Here is an 18,907-nt window from a genome sequence, read left to right as displayed (position 1 = left end):
TTGAACAACTTTTACTGTTCTCACAGTTTAGCCTCTAAGGCAAAACATACTGATGCATCCACCTATTTTCCCTTCTGACAAAAGCGTTACAGCAGAATAAACATACTATATTTAGAAAATGTAATATTCAGTCTGATTTTGAAGAAAGTAAGACACACAACTGGGCATATTTATCGTGCAAGACTAAGTTGTCACAATGAAGCTGTTCAGGTATTCTGTATACACAAACTTAAACTTGGAAGATTACTGGAATTAAAGGATGCTCAGCGTTCTTCATAATCATGTTTTCTCTTTTACAAATATTATGAAACTAGACAGTCAACTGCTAATTTGACATGTAACCCTATTACTGGTAGGCATTGGTTCAAAACTTAAACAGTAGTGATAAAACAATAAAACCCAATTAAGTCAGGGACTTATTCTCCTGATTCTCTCCAATGTGAAAATCACCACTGCTCTACTCAGAGCTTTGTTAGTAACATTCTATTTTAAATATGCAGTTCACCACCTTTTCCAAACTCTGACATCTTCAGGAGAGTAATTCCAGTAACGTCAAACTACACAGCAACAGCGCAATGAAGAGCAGCAAGCTTATTTCCACTTGTGATTTAACGCAATATTCTCACAATTTGCTCCCAGATAAAAGTATCTGCCCACATATTTTCTGTTGCACCTTTTCAGAATATGAGGGGGTCATTTACAGCATGTCTCCCATGCCATTTAAACTTCATTCACGCAAGAAAAATGTTTATGAACACTTGGAAAGAAAAAAGATCTTCCAGATTTAAATCTTTCACAGTGTTATTTTCTGCATGTAGTGTGTCACCCACCTTCAGACCGTTCTGTAACAGCCAGAACTTTACAGAGCATTCATTCATCAAGCCCACTGATAGCACAGAATACAGAGTCTCATGAGTGAAACTCAGGAAAGGACAAAGGGAAGGTTAAATGTTTTAGCAGTGCATGCTGTTCAGCAAAATGAATTACAAGCAGAACACAATAATGAACTCCATAACGAATCAGGAAGGTCAATAGCAGGGAAGTACAAACAATACATATTATTCATTACCAGCTGAAGATGATAACAACCTCACTTGCCATACGTAAGTTCCTTAGTTCTAACAAAAGAAGCTAAGTACTGCGCTGGTTTCTAAAACACATAACAAACAGGGCACATCTATGCTACTTTAGATGAAGAATATGTCCAGACAGGCTGAGGCATCTCGATTCTTAAGAGATATTAAAACTCTACTAGACAAGTCAACCTGATGTACTTGGGCCCTGCTCTGAATGGAGCACGGGACCAGATGCCCTCCAGAAATCCCTTCCAACTCAAGCTATTGTATGGTTCTGTAAACTTGACATTAAACTATAAAAGGATAATCACTGAGGCATTAAGCTTCTGAGAAAACCTCAGAAAATTCCAAACTCAAGTTTTCTGATTCCTCAGAACATTAAATAAGGAACTTACAGGAAACAATACCTACTGGCGGTGCTCTCAAAATCTCAGCACTTTCATAAACATATATATAAATGTCTGTAAAATCATTACGATATTTACTTCTAGCACAAAACTTCACACAATCGTCACAATTTGAAAGGAAATGAAAATATTTTTTAGCCTTATTTCTTTTTTTTTCAGTAAAGACTGCAGATTTAAACAGTGTCACTTCACAAAAGCCTACTTTTTCCTTGTAAGTGGTCTAAGTATTTTTACCTGCATGCTTTCTAGTATAAAGATCATGAGCACAAAAAATTGTTTGGGGAACACATTTGAACATCAATCATCTAGAAGGTAAGTATGACCTTGTGCTTATGAATTATGATTGTATTTACTTTATAAACCTACTTTTGCAGAATCAAAATATTTATTCCCCCAGAAGTAACCTATCCCTTTCTGTCACCCTAGCGATGTAGTGGAAGGTGTCCCTGCCCATGGCAGAGAGGTTGGAGCTAGGTGATCTTTAAGGTCCCTTCCAACCCAAACCATTCTATGATTCTATGATCCTCGTTCAAGTCCAATCCCCACCTCTTTTCGTGTCAATCAACTCAAACCCTATGTCTTGCACAGCCAGCCTCCCTGATACAGCCTGCAATGCTCAATGCCTCTCTTCTCTCTACCAAGTCCTTTACACCTTCTCAAAGGAAAGCACTTTCTTCAGCTTCTTGCTTCAGTCTATTTACCCAGTTATTCCTGCCACTCCTAGTCAAATTTGTACTTCTTCAGCCTCCTTCATCCTCACCTCATATTCTTCTCACTGCTTTCCAATCTCAGGCTCATTGCCTGAGGTTCCTTACCTGGTCTTCTTGTCCCTCATCTCTCATTAGATCGCTGCTTTCCAGTCTTGACCACACTGGCTCCAACCTCTGGTGCTCCCAAGATATTTTAAAATTATATGTATTGGATATATTGCAAAATAAAATGAGTCTTATTTTAAACAGAATTAAAGTAGACTCAAAGTGAGAATAAAGTTAGAAATCTAATTAGTTAATTTGCAGTAATAAAGTATTTGAGTACTTAAAAAGAAAGCAAAAGAGGACACATATAGGAAGCAATCCCCAGACAGTTCAGAAAAGCATGGCTACTGAAAGAACAAACCTTCTATTATGTCTCTGCTAAGTAAGACTATAAAACCTAAGAAACACGAAAACCAGCATGTGCCAAGTAAGTAATCCCAATACATTTCCCACCACACGTAAACAACTTCAAATTTGTCACTGTCTTCATTAAAACAGTAACAACCATTGGCATAATCTGCAGTGTACGCCAGCCTCACCAACCAGTGAACACTCAACCGGAGATTTCATGTTGCATTTCAGGGATTTTTTAACACAGATCCTGAAATGCAGCCTTACAAATATTCCTCTGATACACTAAGATGTTTAATGTAAACCAAACTTAACTGATAAGTCCCAAACCCTCACATTTTCATACATATCTTAATACCCCTCCATGTGCAGTGGAGATGAACAGATTGTGTTTAGTGTTTTACATTTGGGCAGTAGAAGTTGAGAACGCTTTGGCTTTGCCTTTCAGGTACTAAAACAAACAAAAACAGGCAATAGCTTTTCGCTCTTTTAAACCTGTGTTGTCCAGAGATAGGGAGATGATAATAGATGTATTTTCATGCTTTATCCCATTTCACAAAAGAAATATTTGTTCCTATAAAGGTGTAAAATACAAAAGATGTCCCTCCCCAATATTCTGTTATTTTAAATAATACCATATACTTGCAAGGGTCCCATTTTAAGTTTCTGCACATATCTCTGCTGGCACACACTTTGAAAAGCATTTGTTGCTTTTCAATGACTCATTACCATGCACCTTGCCTTTCCCCTGCCCTGCGCACATTACTTACACACAGTGCAGCTTTATACAGAGATAAAAAAAGAACCAAGTTTGTCTGTTGAAATGACATGCTTCATTGCCAAAATACCCAGCTGTGTGCTGGGACATCAAAGAAAACTTCCCAAAAGCAGTTCACTCTGTCTGTGAAATGAACTGCAATGCTGACCTGCCAGAAATGCAATCAGTAAAATGAAGAAAGAAATACATTAGCACAGAAAGCCCACACTCACCTGCACCAAAGCCTCCTTCATAGCAGTCCAGTTTGAGACCCTCCATGCACATTCCAGTACCAGGTAAGGATTTATATGACCTTTTGACTGGCCATATTCTGTCAAAGGTTCCCACTGGTTCAATTCTTTGGAGCAACTAAGAAAATCAGAACCATTGTCAATTTGCTTACTAAAAATAATAAAACTTCAATAAAAGTGACTGTAAAGGTTGTGTATCAGAGTATTATCTGCATATTTGTTTGTCTGTGAACATCTTGGCAACCACTACAAACATTTTATTCAGATGGGAAGATTTTTTTTAATTATTTATTTATTACCAGTTATAATACAGAGATCTGTGAAGAGGGAAAAGCTGCATTTTGTGTCTCCCAGAACAACCATTTTAAATAGGAAAACCAAATTTTAGCTCCAGTCTGTTTCCACCAATAGTAAATTACATGTTTACCACACTCCAGGCATATCATTTCCCCCTGTATCTGAGCTTAATCCTTAGCTAAGTTCATTCTCATAATTAACACTTTAAACCAGCAGGGTATTTTACTTCTATCACAGGGCAGAAGTACTTGTTCTACCTCAGCTTTTAAGTCTCACCGAATCCAATGGTCTTCCCAGAGCTGATACTCAGGAAAGATCGAAGGGGAAGCATTGTTCCGTTCATGTTCTTTTTTAGCCTTTTCCATTGCTTTTTCGTAAGTTTCTTGAGCCTAAATAAAGATCAAACCATTTTATTTTTCCAACTTCTATATACTCATAAACTCAACATTCTTCTCCTTATAAAAAAAGTGATGAGAAAACTTTTATGAATTCTAAGTTAAATAAATAAATGAAAGTGAAGAGTGAAGTGTGTTAACTCATTCCTGAATATAGCAATTTTTGGCAGCTTTACAAGTATCATGAAAACCTGATGGATGTGCTCAAAACTCTCACCTTATCTAGGTATTACATGGCATTAAACTACTACTTTAGCCAGTAAAGAAGCTGTGGTGCTTTCTATTTTTTGAAGACTGAAGTTATTAATGTTCAGAATATTTTCTTGTTGACCAGAATCCTCCTGACAGTAGGCGTACTCAAATCATTTTTAATATCAAGAGTGTACCTGTTCAAAAAAGCCATGTTGTTCATAGGCAATAGCTGTTGCTGTCTCTGGGAATTTACAGCGTTTCTGCCATAGTCCAGCCCACATATCCTCTTCTTGTAACAAAGAGTAGAGCTCAGCGAGGGAATCCAGTATTTCCTAGGATGTTAAGCACACACATTTCTCCACAGTCAAGCTGTCTTTATAAACAATAGTAGATAGTAAACCCACATGTTCTACACTGAGGCAAATTGAGAAAGATAGGGAAATAGAGAAGTGTTTATATAAACTCTCTTAAATACTCTAGAAGACAAGCGACTAGTAACAACCAAGTACTGAGAACACCACCACTGCATTACACGACCAAAAGAAAAAAAGACCTAAAACCACTATGGCTTCACTATGGCATGTACATTGACACTTGCTGGTCTTCCCTGATATATCAGATCAAATCATAGAGAACAAAATTGTTTAACAAGCCAACAGCTCAGTCTTTAATGTAAAAAGAATCTAATATTTAGCTTCCTCAGCTGATCACAAACATTCCCAGCTAGATCATAACTACCTGACAGACTAGAACAGCATCTGTTTACAGGGAACTCCATTTGTTTAGGTAGCAATTCATTAAGGAGAAAAGGAGGCTTAGGGGAGACCTTATTGCTCTCTACAACTACCAGAAAGGAGGATGTAGCAAGGTGGGGGTCGGTCTCTCTTCCAAAGTAACAAGCAATAGGACAAGAGGAAATAGCCCCAAATTGTGCCAGGGCAAGTTTAGATTGGAAAAATTTCCTCCCTGAAAGGGTTGTTAAGCATTAGAAAAGGCTGCTGAAGTGGCAGAGTCACCATCCCTGGAGGTATTTAAAAGATGTGTAGATGTGGTGCTTGACAGGGTTTAGTGGTGGACTTGGCATTGTTAGGTTTATGGCTGGACTCGATGACCTTAAGGGTCTTTCCCAACTTAAATGATTCTATGATACTATTGTACTACACTGTAGCTGTGTGTTTCTCTTCACATTTCATAAGGTATTTCAATTAATATGACACTACCTGCTGAGGAGGAGTTATGCTTTCCTGCTCATAAAATTCTGTTGTCTGCTTAGGCTTAATTTGTAGACTCAGTCCTTTTTCAAAGGCTTGATGTTCCAGCATCAGTGTAGAACGAAACCAGAGGTTGTGAGTTTTACCCAAGTATTTCAGGACACAAGGTCTGATGGGAATGGGAGGAACACACTGTGACATTGCTTCCACAAAGCAATTCAGTGCACTCGGCTGGCAATCTCGCTGCACTTGATGGCTACCGCTGCACAAGAACGGGCTTATTTCACCTGCTAGAGCCTAGAACAAAAACCATAAGAGGAGTTATTTGTTCATTCAGATTCTTCAATTAGAGAATTTAGATTTAAAATCTTGTTAATACAAGAAACAATCATTTCATAAATGTATTTCTCTTTCTAGGCTGAAGGGCCTTATTTCATTCAAAAGATGTACTGATACCGCTATACAGCATTCACTATTCACAAAGAATGGCAAATTCTCAAAGCAAGTGTAGTGACATAATGACTTGTCCACAAATACTTTTTCCTGAAACACCAGTCATTTACAAAGAAGAATTTGTAAGTGAGGAGAGAGAGATTCTCACATGTTGTTGTCTGTCAGACAAGATTTTCCAAAGTCGTGAAAAAAGCTGTATCCAAGTCTTCTCTGCTAATGGTGTGGAAATATGACATAACTGCACAAAGGCACTCAGCAACGCTCCAGTCTAGGAACAAAGAGAAAGAGATGTATACAAATGAGAAAAATATGATTTATAGAAAAAAGCAGTTCACAGCTATACAGTTGTTTAAGCAGTAAAGCAAATGCTTTTTCCAGCCATCATAACAAAAAGACATCTCCTTTAGTGATACAGATTACTGTAGTAAGAACTTTATCCTATTTTCATGTTGATCAAGACTCTGATTCATTAGTCTTTATTAAAAAAAAAAAAAAGGGGGGAAGGAAAAAAGAAGGAAATTGATGACTGGTAAAGTTAAAAGGATAGAGCTGTTATGGTTGTACTATTTCAACATAGCTTTCAGCTAAAATTAGTTTCTTTGAAATTATTTAAACATAAGATGCTGACACTCTTTTCTGATCCTATACTGCCACTGTCACCACTGTTTTCTTAACTGAACAGTTAAAATATACTTACAAGTGGAGAAGGATGAAATTTAACTTTGTAGGAAAGTAATAAAGTAAAAACTAGCAATTTAGTTAAAACTTAAGAATTTTTTACCCTACACAAAAAATTACATCAAATTATAAGAGATGTCTACATTAAAAAAAAAAAAAAAGGCTAAAAAATCAGGAGTATGAGTAAAAAAAAGGCATCTCAGGTCAGTCTGAAGATGTCAGTATGAAAGTGATTTGTCAGGAAGCCAACAACCTGTACCAACCTTCACTTCTCGAAGAGAGTCAAGGAATTTGTCATGCCGGTTGGTCAACATGTGCAGCTGATTGCCAATGTCCTTCTCAGAAAGTTCCTTAGTTTTAGGTGTACTGGTCTGATCTCCCGGAGCCAATTCAATGTCTATTTCAACATCCTATACAGAAGTAAACAACTCAAAAACATGCCGACATTTTCTATGTACTTTTGCTTTTTCCCCCCATATAAATACAAAATGCCCTTCTGATCAACTTATTTCAGGTCTCACTGTTTCTGCTAATTCTTCAGGTTCAGATATATAATTGCTGGAGTACTATAGTAAAGAAAAGGCTAAACAAATGAGTGCAAGTTCTGAGAAACCCATGCATGGTTAAAACGCAGTGTATTAAACTCAAGATACACTGAACAACCTGTGCGCATCGTCTGCAAGACATATTCTCCAAACCTATAGGATGAGAAACTAGGAAGAGCAATATTCCATAAAAAAGATCTGCCTACAGTATTTTCTGTAAGTTACCTCTTCTTTGGATTCACTGTTTTCCCTTTCACGAGGCTCTTGTTTGACATGGGTTACCATAGCAAATGCTGCTCTATCGTGACTGTCAGCAAGGTTGATAACATTGGTGATGGAGGGCAGCATAGCACCCTGACAACTTGTCCCAATTGTAGTATTCCTCTCACACACTGCCAACAGGAGCTACAACATTTAAAAGCACAGAGATTGTTTTAAATATACATTTTACTGTAGTATTTCAAGGAAAACATCACTATAATTTAATATCAATATCAACAAGATAAAAGTTATTATAATCTTTAAAGCCTATTTATTACCTTTATTAATTAAATACATTAATACATTTTCATCTTAATCTGATCACATTTTGCCACCATTTTGAAGTTCATGACTGTACTTTCAAGACTGTTTTTCAAGTTTCTCCTGAAAATGCTAAGGAAATAGGAGCCTTCTATGCCTAGATCATGTATTTTGTACTTTTTAACATGTGTATCTAGTGCTCTCAATCAGCTAATGCATACACATTCTCGCCATTAACAGGGAAGTCCTCCCAAAAAAGGACGGGGCAAAAAAACCATCAAGCAATGCTGTTCTTTATCTCCCTGGAAGGAGTTCTAATACCTTTAAGAGTACAAAGTTATCCTCACAGTCACTTTAAGCTCATGTTTTAATATGCAAATTGTTTAAAAAAAAGGCAGTTTGGTCCCATCTTGTTTTAAATAAGCCAACCCAAAATGCAATTCCATTTCAATGCAATCCACCTAACAGTTGTCATATCACTGGAACAGACACTCAAGCCTTAACAGTATTCTTGAAAACATCTAGTATAACAATTCTTGTATTTTTTTATAACTGCCATCATTTGTAAGAGGTGGGTTTTCTTAAGAAGTATTAACCTGGTCATTAAGCTTTTCGCGAGAAAATGGATTTTAAAGGTTGATATTAAAGTCACTTTCCAAGCATCATCATTTCATGGTTTAGACATTGTGTTTATTTTTAAGCACCACAGGAAGCATCTGAGACAGCAGACTTGGTATTTTTAGCTTTGATACAGATAGTACATACCACAAGACTCGTGTTGCATAATGCTTTTACACCCAGCCTAGAAAAATGGGGAATAAAACATATTTCTCAAATTCTATTTCCGATGCAAATAATTTCCCTACCTCGATGCACTGTTTGATCCAAAAGTGATTTCCCATTGCTTCCCAGTTTTGAGAACAGGTCACATAAAGCAGGCGTTCATAAACACGCCGTTTCATGGAATTATCAAAGACCTCAAAAAATTTGGCTCGGATGAGTGGCTGGGCACAACGCAAACCTGAGAGAAATGCCGGCTCCAGTTTAGCAGTAAGCTCACTACCAGAAAGATTCTCATCCCTAAAATGAATAAAGATGACATGACAGAGACATTAGAAAGAGAAGCTTTCTATGTTTTGCAGGTGAAATACTAAAAATCACCACAGGTGATACTCTGTAGAAGCCCACATGGTGTGGCACGCATCTAGGAGTGGCATTTTGAAAGAAACATCAATGTAAATATCACTACGTGTTAGAAAACTGCCCCAGAACTATCATAAAAACTCTTTCAGGATAAAATCATATCATAATTGTGAAACACTTTCAGCCACATCTGTATTCTGTTTGAAATGACACATAATATTCAATAGCAACAAACTTCTGATCACCATGTCCAGACCAGGGCTTTGCACAATTACCCAGCAATTAGAACAGCAGCAACAGTAATTCAAAGTAATGTGAATCATCAACACAAAATTAAATACCTGGCATTTGTTGATAATTAATAATTTCATTATTTTAATTATTTCATTATGTTACAAATCCTACCGGTTTAGCACTAGCAAAGTAACTCTCCTGAAAGTGTAATGTACAACGAATTTCCAAGACAACAAAAAACGCAAACCTTTATACCACATGGATGTGAAAAGACAGATTTCAGCTACTGCAATGTTTAGAATACAATCAGCTACGAGGACACCCTGTTATCTTGGGAAAGGACTAGGTTGTGACAACGGAGATATTTTAGTGGAGCCAAAACAAAAATCCTTTCTAAGAACTTCAATTTTCAAACTGTCTCCCTTAAATACATACTGTGGTCCCAGTGAAATCAAATGATTTTGCATTTTAGGAAAAAAAGAAAAAGAAAATAATCACTTAACTCAGACCTAAAAAGATTGATGCCACGTTACAAAGGTCATATATGATACAAATTATGAACGAATAAGCTGCAATAAATGATTAATTGCTGTAATTACCTATAGACATAGTTAACAAGGTCTAAAAACTGGGCATTTAATTCAAGGTCTTCTGGAAAACGCTTTTCAATGTAAGTCATCATTTTCACTAGTAAAATGGACTTCTCCCGGAGAGTAGGTGTCTGTGTTAAAAGAAGACATGATTAATTTTGTCAATTCATCTTAAAGCATGCAGAGAACTGGCACATTCAAAGTACATCTCAGCCATCCTTTATGTCACTCTTTCACTTCTAAAGTACTGAAAAATAGCTTGGTAGAAGGTCGTAGTTCTTGAAAAATAACTCAAGCATTTATCCTTCTAATATATGCTACAGAGTTTTAAAATCGTGACTAAAACCAGGTTTGAGTTGTTCAATGACTACAAAAAAATCTAACTTACATTTTTAAAAGTGTAGGTCCTTTTATAGAGCACTAGACTCTCAAGAACTCAACTCTAACAGAAAATATGGCAAACTGAGGAGGCCACAAAATGTTAGAGAAATAACATGATTTAAACCAGTATTAGTCATCCTCCTCCTGAAGAATCTCTCTATCCTAGTTAATGTGAAACATAGTTTAAACCTTTTACTTTGAAACAAGTTCTCAGCAAAACAGCACTTGAGATCACACACCTAATATAAGCCTATAAAATGCTAGGCATCTTTCACTCCACTTACTTCCACAGTGGGTGCAAAATATTCCAAACCTCCTCAAGGGCATCTGAACATACATAACAGATCCTTACAAACCTCACTGTCAAAAACTCTAAGTTATAACAGTGGCTTACAGTTACGTAGTATTTGAGAGCAATAATGATTTTTATATCTTAAATTTACCTGATTAGCTGCCATCGGGGAATTGTTTTTCACCCACTCTTCCACTATTTTTACCACTGCACGTAGAATTTTGGCATCAGTAGATTTTTCGATGAGAGACGTTAGAATAGCTTGTATAAAATTTTTCCTCATTTCCATGCTCATCACAGCCAGGCGAGTTTTCACAAGATCCAGGCTTAACATTACCAGTTCACTTGTACCTGCTATGGATGCAAAACAAGGATTTGGGTATAAATAGAATTGGGTATACACCTATAAAACACCTAGTAAAAATATTCTCAAGATAAGCTACTATAACTTTAAAGAATAATGACAATAACTGTTACCTGGAAATATATCCCTAGAAATAATGTTTCAGAATTACTACTTTCCACTCTTAAACAACTCAGACTCCTTCAAAAAACCACCTCAAATCCATTCATTCACAATCCTAAAGGCAAGCCTGTGTGGTTTCATTTTGGTAAATTACAGAACCCCAGTACTGAAAAACTGCAATTAAACTTGTGAAAGAAATACTGTATGATGCAGCATACCTATTCTGTTCTGTTAATTTCCTGACTTGCTTATCTGTCAAGTTTAATAATTTTCCAATTGCTTCTCAGTGTTAATAAAATCTGCCAGGTTCTCACTTATCTAATTAAAATACGGGCTGGAAATCTAACAGCAGCAATTCTTTCAAAGCATTTCCTTCAGCAGCTTATTCATTAATAAACCACAGTGCTCTTTGCTAGCACTGAATCGTCTTCTACAAGAACATCTGATTTTTTCCATGACTCATGACCTAATTCATTTGATGATAGACAAAATTGTCCAGAATTAAAGAGATGCTATTTAAAGACAAAAACTAAAGCATCAGCTCGAACAAGTTAATTTCACAGTTGTTCCAATGTTATCAAATAGGAAGGAGTGAAAATAAAAAAGTGAAAGCACAGATCAAAAAAATTCAGCCCCTGTCCCCTCAAAAATCCTGAAGAATTTCAGCATTTCTATATATGCTGTAGCTCAACAAATATTCACTAACCATTCCCTGAGTGTTTGGGTTAATAATGAAATTCACATATTAGGCAGGTAACAGGAACTCTGAGTACATTTTTTTCCATCCTTCAATACTTGAGGAGTATTTCTCACTAATGCTGAAGTATTTTTCAACACATAACAATGCACGCAAAACCATTTGAACCCTTTCAGGACGTTAATACATCCTACGATGATAATACAACACTTCTAATCATTAATATCTTTAGTCTATATAATGTCATACCCGTATTTGCTTCTGCTGTTCCTGCTGGAGCCTGTGGGTTTAAGTGTTCCCTGACCATCTTCTGCAGAGATCGCATAAAAACTGAGATCAATCTGTCAATGTAGCTGGGGTTGTTACTGCACGCAGACTTTAGAATCATTAAAGTACCTACAGAGAAAAACAATACTTAAGGAAGTAAAACTTTTATTAAGCATGACCAAAGGTAAGATACAGGTTTTCAATGTAGATGTTCTCGTTCCATGAAAGAACACAGGAGAATGTTCTGTGCCATGAAAGCAGCATTGGACTACTCAAGTTACAAACATGAGAAATATGGATAGCTTTCAAAAACTTCAATCTCAGCTTCAGTCCTTAGTCTAAGACTAACAAGTAATTTTTGCATTAACCAAATATTTGAAAGTTCTGTATATAAGTATGTGATGGAGGACAAGGGGAAGAAAGGGAGGATGGAAATGGGGGGATTGAGAGCAGATACTTCTCCAAGACGCTAATATATATATATATAATATATATAAAAGAAATATTGTATGTATAGTTAACCAAGCAAAATGAAACTACTCCTAATGTCGCACATTTGTTTTAGTAGCAAAAAAACCAAAAAACTTTTACATTAATAGACCTAGGTTTAGTACTTAAAAATAACTCCAAAAAATTACACATCAGTTTCAGCAATATCTGTGTTTTAAAATACTTAACTCTTTAGAAGAAGTACATACATCCTGTGAAACTAGAACCTCAAAAATCTACAGCTACCCCTTGCCTTACTGCAACTTCATAATGCCACAAAAGCCTACACCAATATTTATAGAAGGCTGCTTTGTTCACTGAATGGCTGCTTTGAAAGTTTTGATTTCTTTCTCTGCTCAGATGTGACTGGCACAAAGTTCAGCCTCTTAAACACAGAATTAACAAGCTATGCCCCACCTGATGGTTAGATTGTAGTGCTGCTTTTAAGTGAGCTCTGGACAGAATGTAAGAAACATCTTTCTTGGTTAGTTTGCTGTAAGGCACATCCTGACATCTGACAAATAGCCAATTCCCAAAGCAAAACTGCAACTATCTACACAGATCACAGAGTAAAACAGTGAAGGACATTTGCCATTTAAATCAGCAAGTTTTCCAAAATTGTGCAATTTCAGGTCTGTATTACCAACACAACTAGTTCTGGGCCAACGTGTATTATTCCAATATATCTTTGTCATTGTATTATGTAGCTGAGTTCTCTACCAGTTAAATAAGTACAAAGAATAAGAAAAGAACATTCCAGCTCTTTAGAATGGAATATGCTAAAACTTCAGATTTGCTCACTCATGGAAAAATAGTACTTTTGTAATTTCTAACTGAGAATTCAAGATTTATAAATACATAATTCTTCATACACTATTTAAATCAGCTGATAAATGAGGCTTTAAAAACAATTGAAAAATAAAGTACAAGATAACAGCATGTAAGAATGTTTACACAGATTCCTTGAAATACTCCACTGTATCTCAGAGAACTACCTGCAGGATTTTGGTTTTTCCATGCAACAAGTTTCCAGCAACTTTTCATTTTGGTTAATCTGAATGCTGCACCTTTTTCTTATACACTTTGAATACAGGAGGCTTCCACCTGCAGCTCCCCACTTCCAATAATTGCTCTCAAGTCAGCTACTGGGAGAAGACAGAATGCAATGAACCCCTCAGTCCCTTTCTTCACAGACGACAGACATCCCAAGCTCATCTCTCAAGGTACCTCCAAATGCTTCCCACAGCTTCCTCTGCATAATATCAGATTTCACTTTCCGTATGGAAAATAAAAGCTCATGACAAAGATCATACTCATGAACGGACACTCTTCATGTATCTACTAGAGATGTGGGAAACTTACCAAAGAGCTGAGAAGGGTTAGCATTAGTGGCTTTTTCATAATTAGTAAGTCCTTCATAAATAACCTTTCCAACTGCAGCATAAAGGCACTCCAGCTCTTCATACTTCGAAGCTACACTTGAGGTACCTGCAGTTTGGAGAGTTGTGTTTACTTGTGGTAATATTACACTGAGAACATACAGTCATCTATACCATCATTGGAAGTTTATGTTGCTGACTAACCACCGTAACACAAGCAGATCCCTCATATATATAAACCTCTTTATTACACAACCAATGTCTTCCGTAATAGTGTACCACTCCTAAATAATTAATTTTGATGAGAAGTCTAAGATAACTGATTTGTTTTAAAAGAACATTATCTAAATTAGTTCCTATTAAGACATAGCATACTACCTATTATCTTTCTTTTCCACACACTATCTCTCTTCCTTGTTTTAGCAAAACAGCAGTTTAACAACTAAAAAATTACACTTCTGAAACTGAAATATTATAATTGCAAAAATACATTAAATTTATAGCATGCATTTCTTGAACTAAAGTTATGACAGCCACAGGTTGTTAAGTTTTTATGTCAATGGATAATGATGTATTCCACACGATTACTTATTTCAACTTTTCTTTTTTTAAACAGAGGTTGAAAGTGCAAGCTAAAATGGACTATTAAATGCAGGAATCATAAGATAGAATATTAGCACATTCCAAAGAGTGTTTTCACACCACCCTTAATCACGTAAGTTATGCAGCAAGGAAGGATAAAAGAAGGAAGAAAATACCACATACTTGGTTCCGTAGGGAAAATACCCATCAGGCGAGAAAGCAAACTGTGGACTGCTCTCAAAACCTTGGTGTTTCCACAAGTCATACAAGCTGCTACACCTCGTTGCAGGGGTTTAAAGCTGCTAAGGATAGCAGGGGGCTGCAGTACAGTTAACAGGAAGCTTAAGACCTCTAAGCCAGTGCAAATGTTGGCAAAGTTGGCCTGATTGGGTTGTTCCTAAACAGAACACATACAGAAAGGCAGTGAGTGAGGGAAATAACAGAAGTATTACACAGCACAGGAAATCCAGCTCAAATCTGTTGAAAACCTGTAATAAGGTTGAGGTTTCTACACTAGCGATGCTTCACATCAATCTTTTGGCTAAGTCATGCAATATAAAACTGTAGAATACAAGGCACTATAAAGTCTTTAACCATAAAAAGCATTTACAGGTGTATGTTCCTTCTGGTGTCTTTCGTGATCCTCAGATCTGAAATTTGCCTGCAACCTTGCTGGTTAGAAATGCTTTCAACAGAGGATTATGTTTTATCTCCTTGTCAACATCTTTCAGAGACAGGCTTCCAGTGAAGAGCTAAACCAGCTTACTCTATAATAAGTCATAGCTCAAAGGTTAGAAAAGGGGGTAGTTTGAACTAAACAAAACCAAAAAATTACAATAAAATAGTAATAATAATAATTCATCATATGTAAATATAATAATTATATATGAATAATATATAAATTCATATATATTCATAGTAATAATTTATGAAAATAAAATAAAAAGAAGCATGACCAGCAGGTCGAAGGAGGTGATCCTGCCCCTCTACTCTGCTCTCATGAGACCTCACTTGGAGTATTGTGTACAGTTCCGGTGCCCTCAACATAAGAAGGACATGAAGTCGTTGGAGCATGTCCAGAGAAGGGCCACAAGGATGACAAGGGGGCTGGAGCACCTCCCACACAGACACAAGCTCAGAAAGTTGGGGTTGTTTGGCCTGGAGAAGAGAAGCTGTGTGGAGAGCTCATAGCAGCCTTCCAGTATCTGAAGGGGGCCTATAAGGGTGCTGGGGAGGGACTCTTCATTAGGGACTGTAGCGATAGGGCAAAGGGTAACGGGTTCAAATTTAAACAGGGGAAGTTCAGGTTGGATATAAGGAAGAAGTTCTTTACTGTGAGGGTGCTGAGGCGCTGGCACAAGTTGCCCAAAGAAGTTGTGAATGCTCCATCCCTGGCAGTGTTCAAGGCCAGGTTGGACAGAGCCTTGGGTGACATGGTCTAGTGTGAGGTGTCCCTGCCCATGGCAGGGGGTTGGAACTGGATGATCTTAAGGTCCTTTCCAACCCAAACCATTCTATGATTCTATGATTTCTGGACATATCTTTGTAAACCTACAGAATTATCATTAAGATAGTAAATTTGTCTCTTTGCTGCAGAAGCCTTATTCTTTTTTCTGAACCTCTTGTATAATTGATGCCACGTAACACAAAATTAAGATATAAAATTCCTGTTCCAGACAGCTCATATCCTTGTATTAATTAATATCAACATCATCCATCTTCCTGAGGATGGAATTACATACTTGCCCTTTCAATGACTATCTCCATAAAGACAACAGTATAGCACACGTAGACCAACATTTGGGAAAAATGGCCCACATCAAATTCTCACATAATTTTAGACATTTTGAAATCTCTAAAAGCAGGATATGTTGCTCTTTTATTCAAAGAAACAAAGAAGTTTCTGTTGAAGAGAGTTCCTAAAAATTTTACACAATGAAGAGTTACCAGTCTATTAAATAGCATGAAACAAATAAAATAGACGTATAGAAACTTACTATCTGGCAAAAAGCATACAAACAGCATACAGATGATAGTCAGAATATGCTGTATCATCAAATACAGGAAACTAACCTTTCAGTGAACTTCATATTACCATAATGTAGCTAGAAAACTAGGAACCAGTAAAAATCAATCTTAATCTGTAAAGCTTCCTACTAACAAAAAAGAAACCAACCAAGCAATTCACATACTTGGCAATTTATGTATTTCACTACAAAGAAGAAAAGATTAAGACTGTAAAAACCAGTATCCAGCAATTGCTACTATTCAATCAACATATGTGCTACTGAAACCTAAAGACCTACAGGACTAGAATTACCTACCACAGTCATTAGCAACTTATCAAACCACTGCAACTTCAGCTCTGATTTTGGCCACATATCTGGTCGTAAAGCTGTCTTCAGAAGGTTGACACAGCGGCGAGACAGCAATTCCCCAGGAGATCCAGCAGTGTTTGAGTTGTCATTTACCTAGCAATTAATCAGAGTTAACAAAATGACACCCTTTTGTAACCAACTCACTAATTCATTATGCATTGCAAGCAAGCATATAATTTCTTATTTCTGAAACGGATGAGCTTAAGTAGTTCTATCAGTACACTCGCAGAGCATTTAACTGCATAAGAAGCTGACAACTAATAGCAAACATCAGAACTGGTGTCTAAACTGCTAGCTGATTACCTTAAATCACTCATCAAAGGTGTATTTAAAAAAAGCCTAATCCCATAGTTTATTATTACAATGAACATGCTCAGGATGGTTAACATTTTCCATTTGCAACGTATCCATACCTTACTCTTTACTCAATTCATCTTTATACTTCACGAACATGTCTATTCTGTGCAATGGACTGTGGTGTATAAAATCCCATATCACTTACCAGCTAAGTCTGCTGCAGAAGCAGAAGCCATAAAATTTGTCAGCCTTGAGCGACACCTAACTAATTTTCCCCACTCTAGAAATATTAATTCTTAACAAAATTTGGTGAAAAGCTTTAGTTCTCCATGCTGCATGAAAATAAGTAATTCCATGTATTTGATCTTGAAAATATATTATCCTTAGATACATAATTTACATAGACTTTCCTTACTAAACTCTCTAAATACTGTTCAGTTAAAGTATTTTATATGGGTAAAATATTCTTGCCATTAAATCCAGGCAACAGAACAAGCATACTTTGCAGCATCAGGGAAATATATAAACACAAAACACTTAAGGGAACTTCTTGAAGTCTTTGTCTGGCTCCAGCCAAATTCTACTATTTCAATCATCTTGTCACTCCTACTATAGTACTTGCTTGAGAAAAGAACATAAAGAACAAACAAAATGATAGAACTGATCAACAGCACAGTAAAATGAAGACTCCAATTTCAAAATCTGGATTGCAACTGTTCACATTTAAAGCGTTCATTTCAAAGCGCACACTCCCTGCATCAAGCTATAAATGCACAATGCCAACAATAAGAAGCCAAAGCACACCTCTTATGAATAATACCCATCATTTGTGAAATTAAAAATATTCAGAGACTGGTTATAAAATTCAGTTTCTTTCCTCCTTAAAATAACAACATTTTTCTTATTGTACAATTTCACATTAAGGTTTCTAACCTTCACAAAAGAAAGTATACAAACACTAGAATAATCCAAGCATAAAAGGACTTTTATGAAAAAAGGAGGCTACAGGTTTGGCTACTAATGTCACATTGGTATTTGCATATCAGAATAAACACACTACCTGGCAAGCAATTCTAATCAAGAAATTCACAACTGTATCTGTATGCTGCTTGTCAATTGGCTTGGAAAGCAGTGCATCAGCTCCTGGCAAGGACTGGCTACGTCCAAATACCTGCATGTATATAGAACACAAAACCCATAAAAAACATTGAAGGATAACAACAAGCAGAACAGATTTTAAATATATTCTAAAACTATAACCTTTAATTCAGGGAGTTAAAACTTGCAAGTTAATGTGGAATAAGTAATTACATTAAATTGCTTAGTCAGTGAAGGTTATAATTTCAGAGTATTTGAACAAAAACTTATTTTTCCTTACAGCACTTATTGCTCCTGTAGCGGTCCTGAACCGTTTTACTTCTTGGCCAGAATCCACAGACAATCCTCTTTTAACAGCAGATGAGGCAGAACTTGGTCCATCTCCACCTGCACTTGAATCCATATCTGAATCTGGCTGAAATATCAGCAATGTGCATGTTAAAAAAGCATTTAACTGTGTAACATTTCCATCTTTACCAGTTTATTTAGACTACATACCTGCTGGTCTTTAATTCTTTGCAATTCCCATTTAATAACTACTTCAGCAAGATCCACAGCTAATTTTCTTTGCTCTATTGTAACACTGGGAGTGAAGCCCAGTCTCTGCATGGCACTAACCATATGCTGAACCAAGTGATGTCTCACTGGATAATAAACCTGAAAAGATGGTTGCACAGTCATGTTAGCCATTAACCAATAAAATTCTACACAATACAGAGTCGAA

At 36.4% G+C, this 18,907-nt stretch overlaps 1 protein-coding gene across 8 annotated transcripts in view; it reads right to left on the bottom strand.

The window, feature by feature from the left end:
* TRRAP (transformation/transcription domain associated protein) overlaps positions 1 to 18,907 on the bottom strand; it is a 100,615-nt gene that overhangs the window by 36,253 nt on the left and 45,455 nt on the right. For all 8 annotated transcript variants that reach the window (XM_030482728.1, XM_030482727.1, XM_030482733.1 and 5 more), the window contains 17 exons: positions 18,682 to 18,840; positions 18,464 to 18,598; positions 18,146 to 18,256; positions 16,735 to 16,881; positions 14,594 to 14,807; positions 13,812 to 13,937; positions 11,943 to 12,089; positions 10,682 to 10,884; positions 9,867 to 9,988; positions 8,757 to 8,970; positions 7,594 to 7,773; positions 7,087 to 7,233; positions 6,294 to 6,413; positions 5,702 to 5,989; positions 4,676 to 4,813; positions 4,171 to 4,283; positions 3,580 to 3,715 (listed from right to left, as the gene is read on the bottom strand). In XM_030482728.1, the coding sequence (XP_030338588.1) occupies positions 3,580 to 3,715; positions 4,171 to 4,283; positions 4,676 to 4,813; positions 5,702 to 5,989; positions 6,294 to 6,413; positions 7,087 to 7,233; positions 7,594 to 7,773; positions 8,757 to 8,970; positions 9,867 to 9,988; positions 10,682 to 10,884; positions 11,943 to 12,089; positions 13,812 to 13,937; positions 14,594 to 14,807; positions 16,735 to 16,881; positions 18,146 to 18,256; positions 18,464 to 18,598; positions 18,682 to 18,840 (2,700 nt within the window). The remainder of the gene's footprint in view (positions 1 to 3,579; positions 3,716 to 4,170; positions 4,284 to 4,675; positions 4,814 to 5,701; positions 5,990 to 6,293; positions 6,414 to 7,086; positions 7,234 to 7,593; positions 7,774 to 8,756; positions 8,971 to 9,866; positions 9,989 to 10,681; positions 10,885 to 11,942; positions 12,090 to 13,811; positions 13,938 to 14,593; positions 14,808 to 16,734; positions 16,882 to 18,145; positions 18,257 to 18,463; positions 18,599 to 18,681; positions 18,841 to 18,907) is intronic.

Source organism: Strigops habroptila, chromosome 4, assembly GCF_004027225.2.
Source record: "Strigops habroptila isolate Jane chromosome 4, bStrHab1.2.pri, whole genome shotgun sequence".
In the NCBI taxonomy this organism is placed as follows: Eukaryota; Metazoa; Chordata; class Aves; order Psittaciformes; family Psittacidae; genus Strigops; species Strigops habroptila.
The sequence above is the reverse complement of the archived record's forward strand: the minus strand, read 5'-3'. Positions and strand labels throughout refer to the sequence as shown.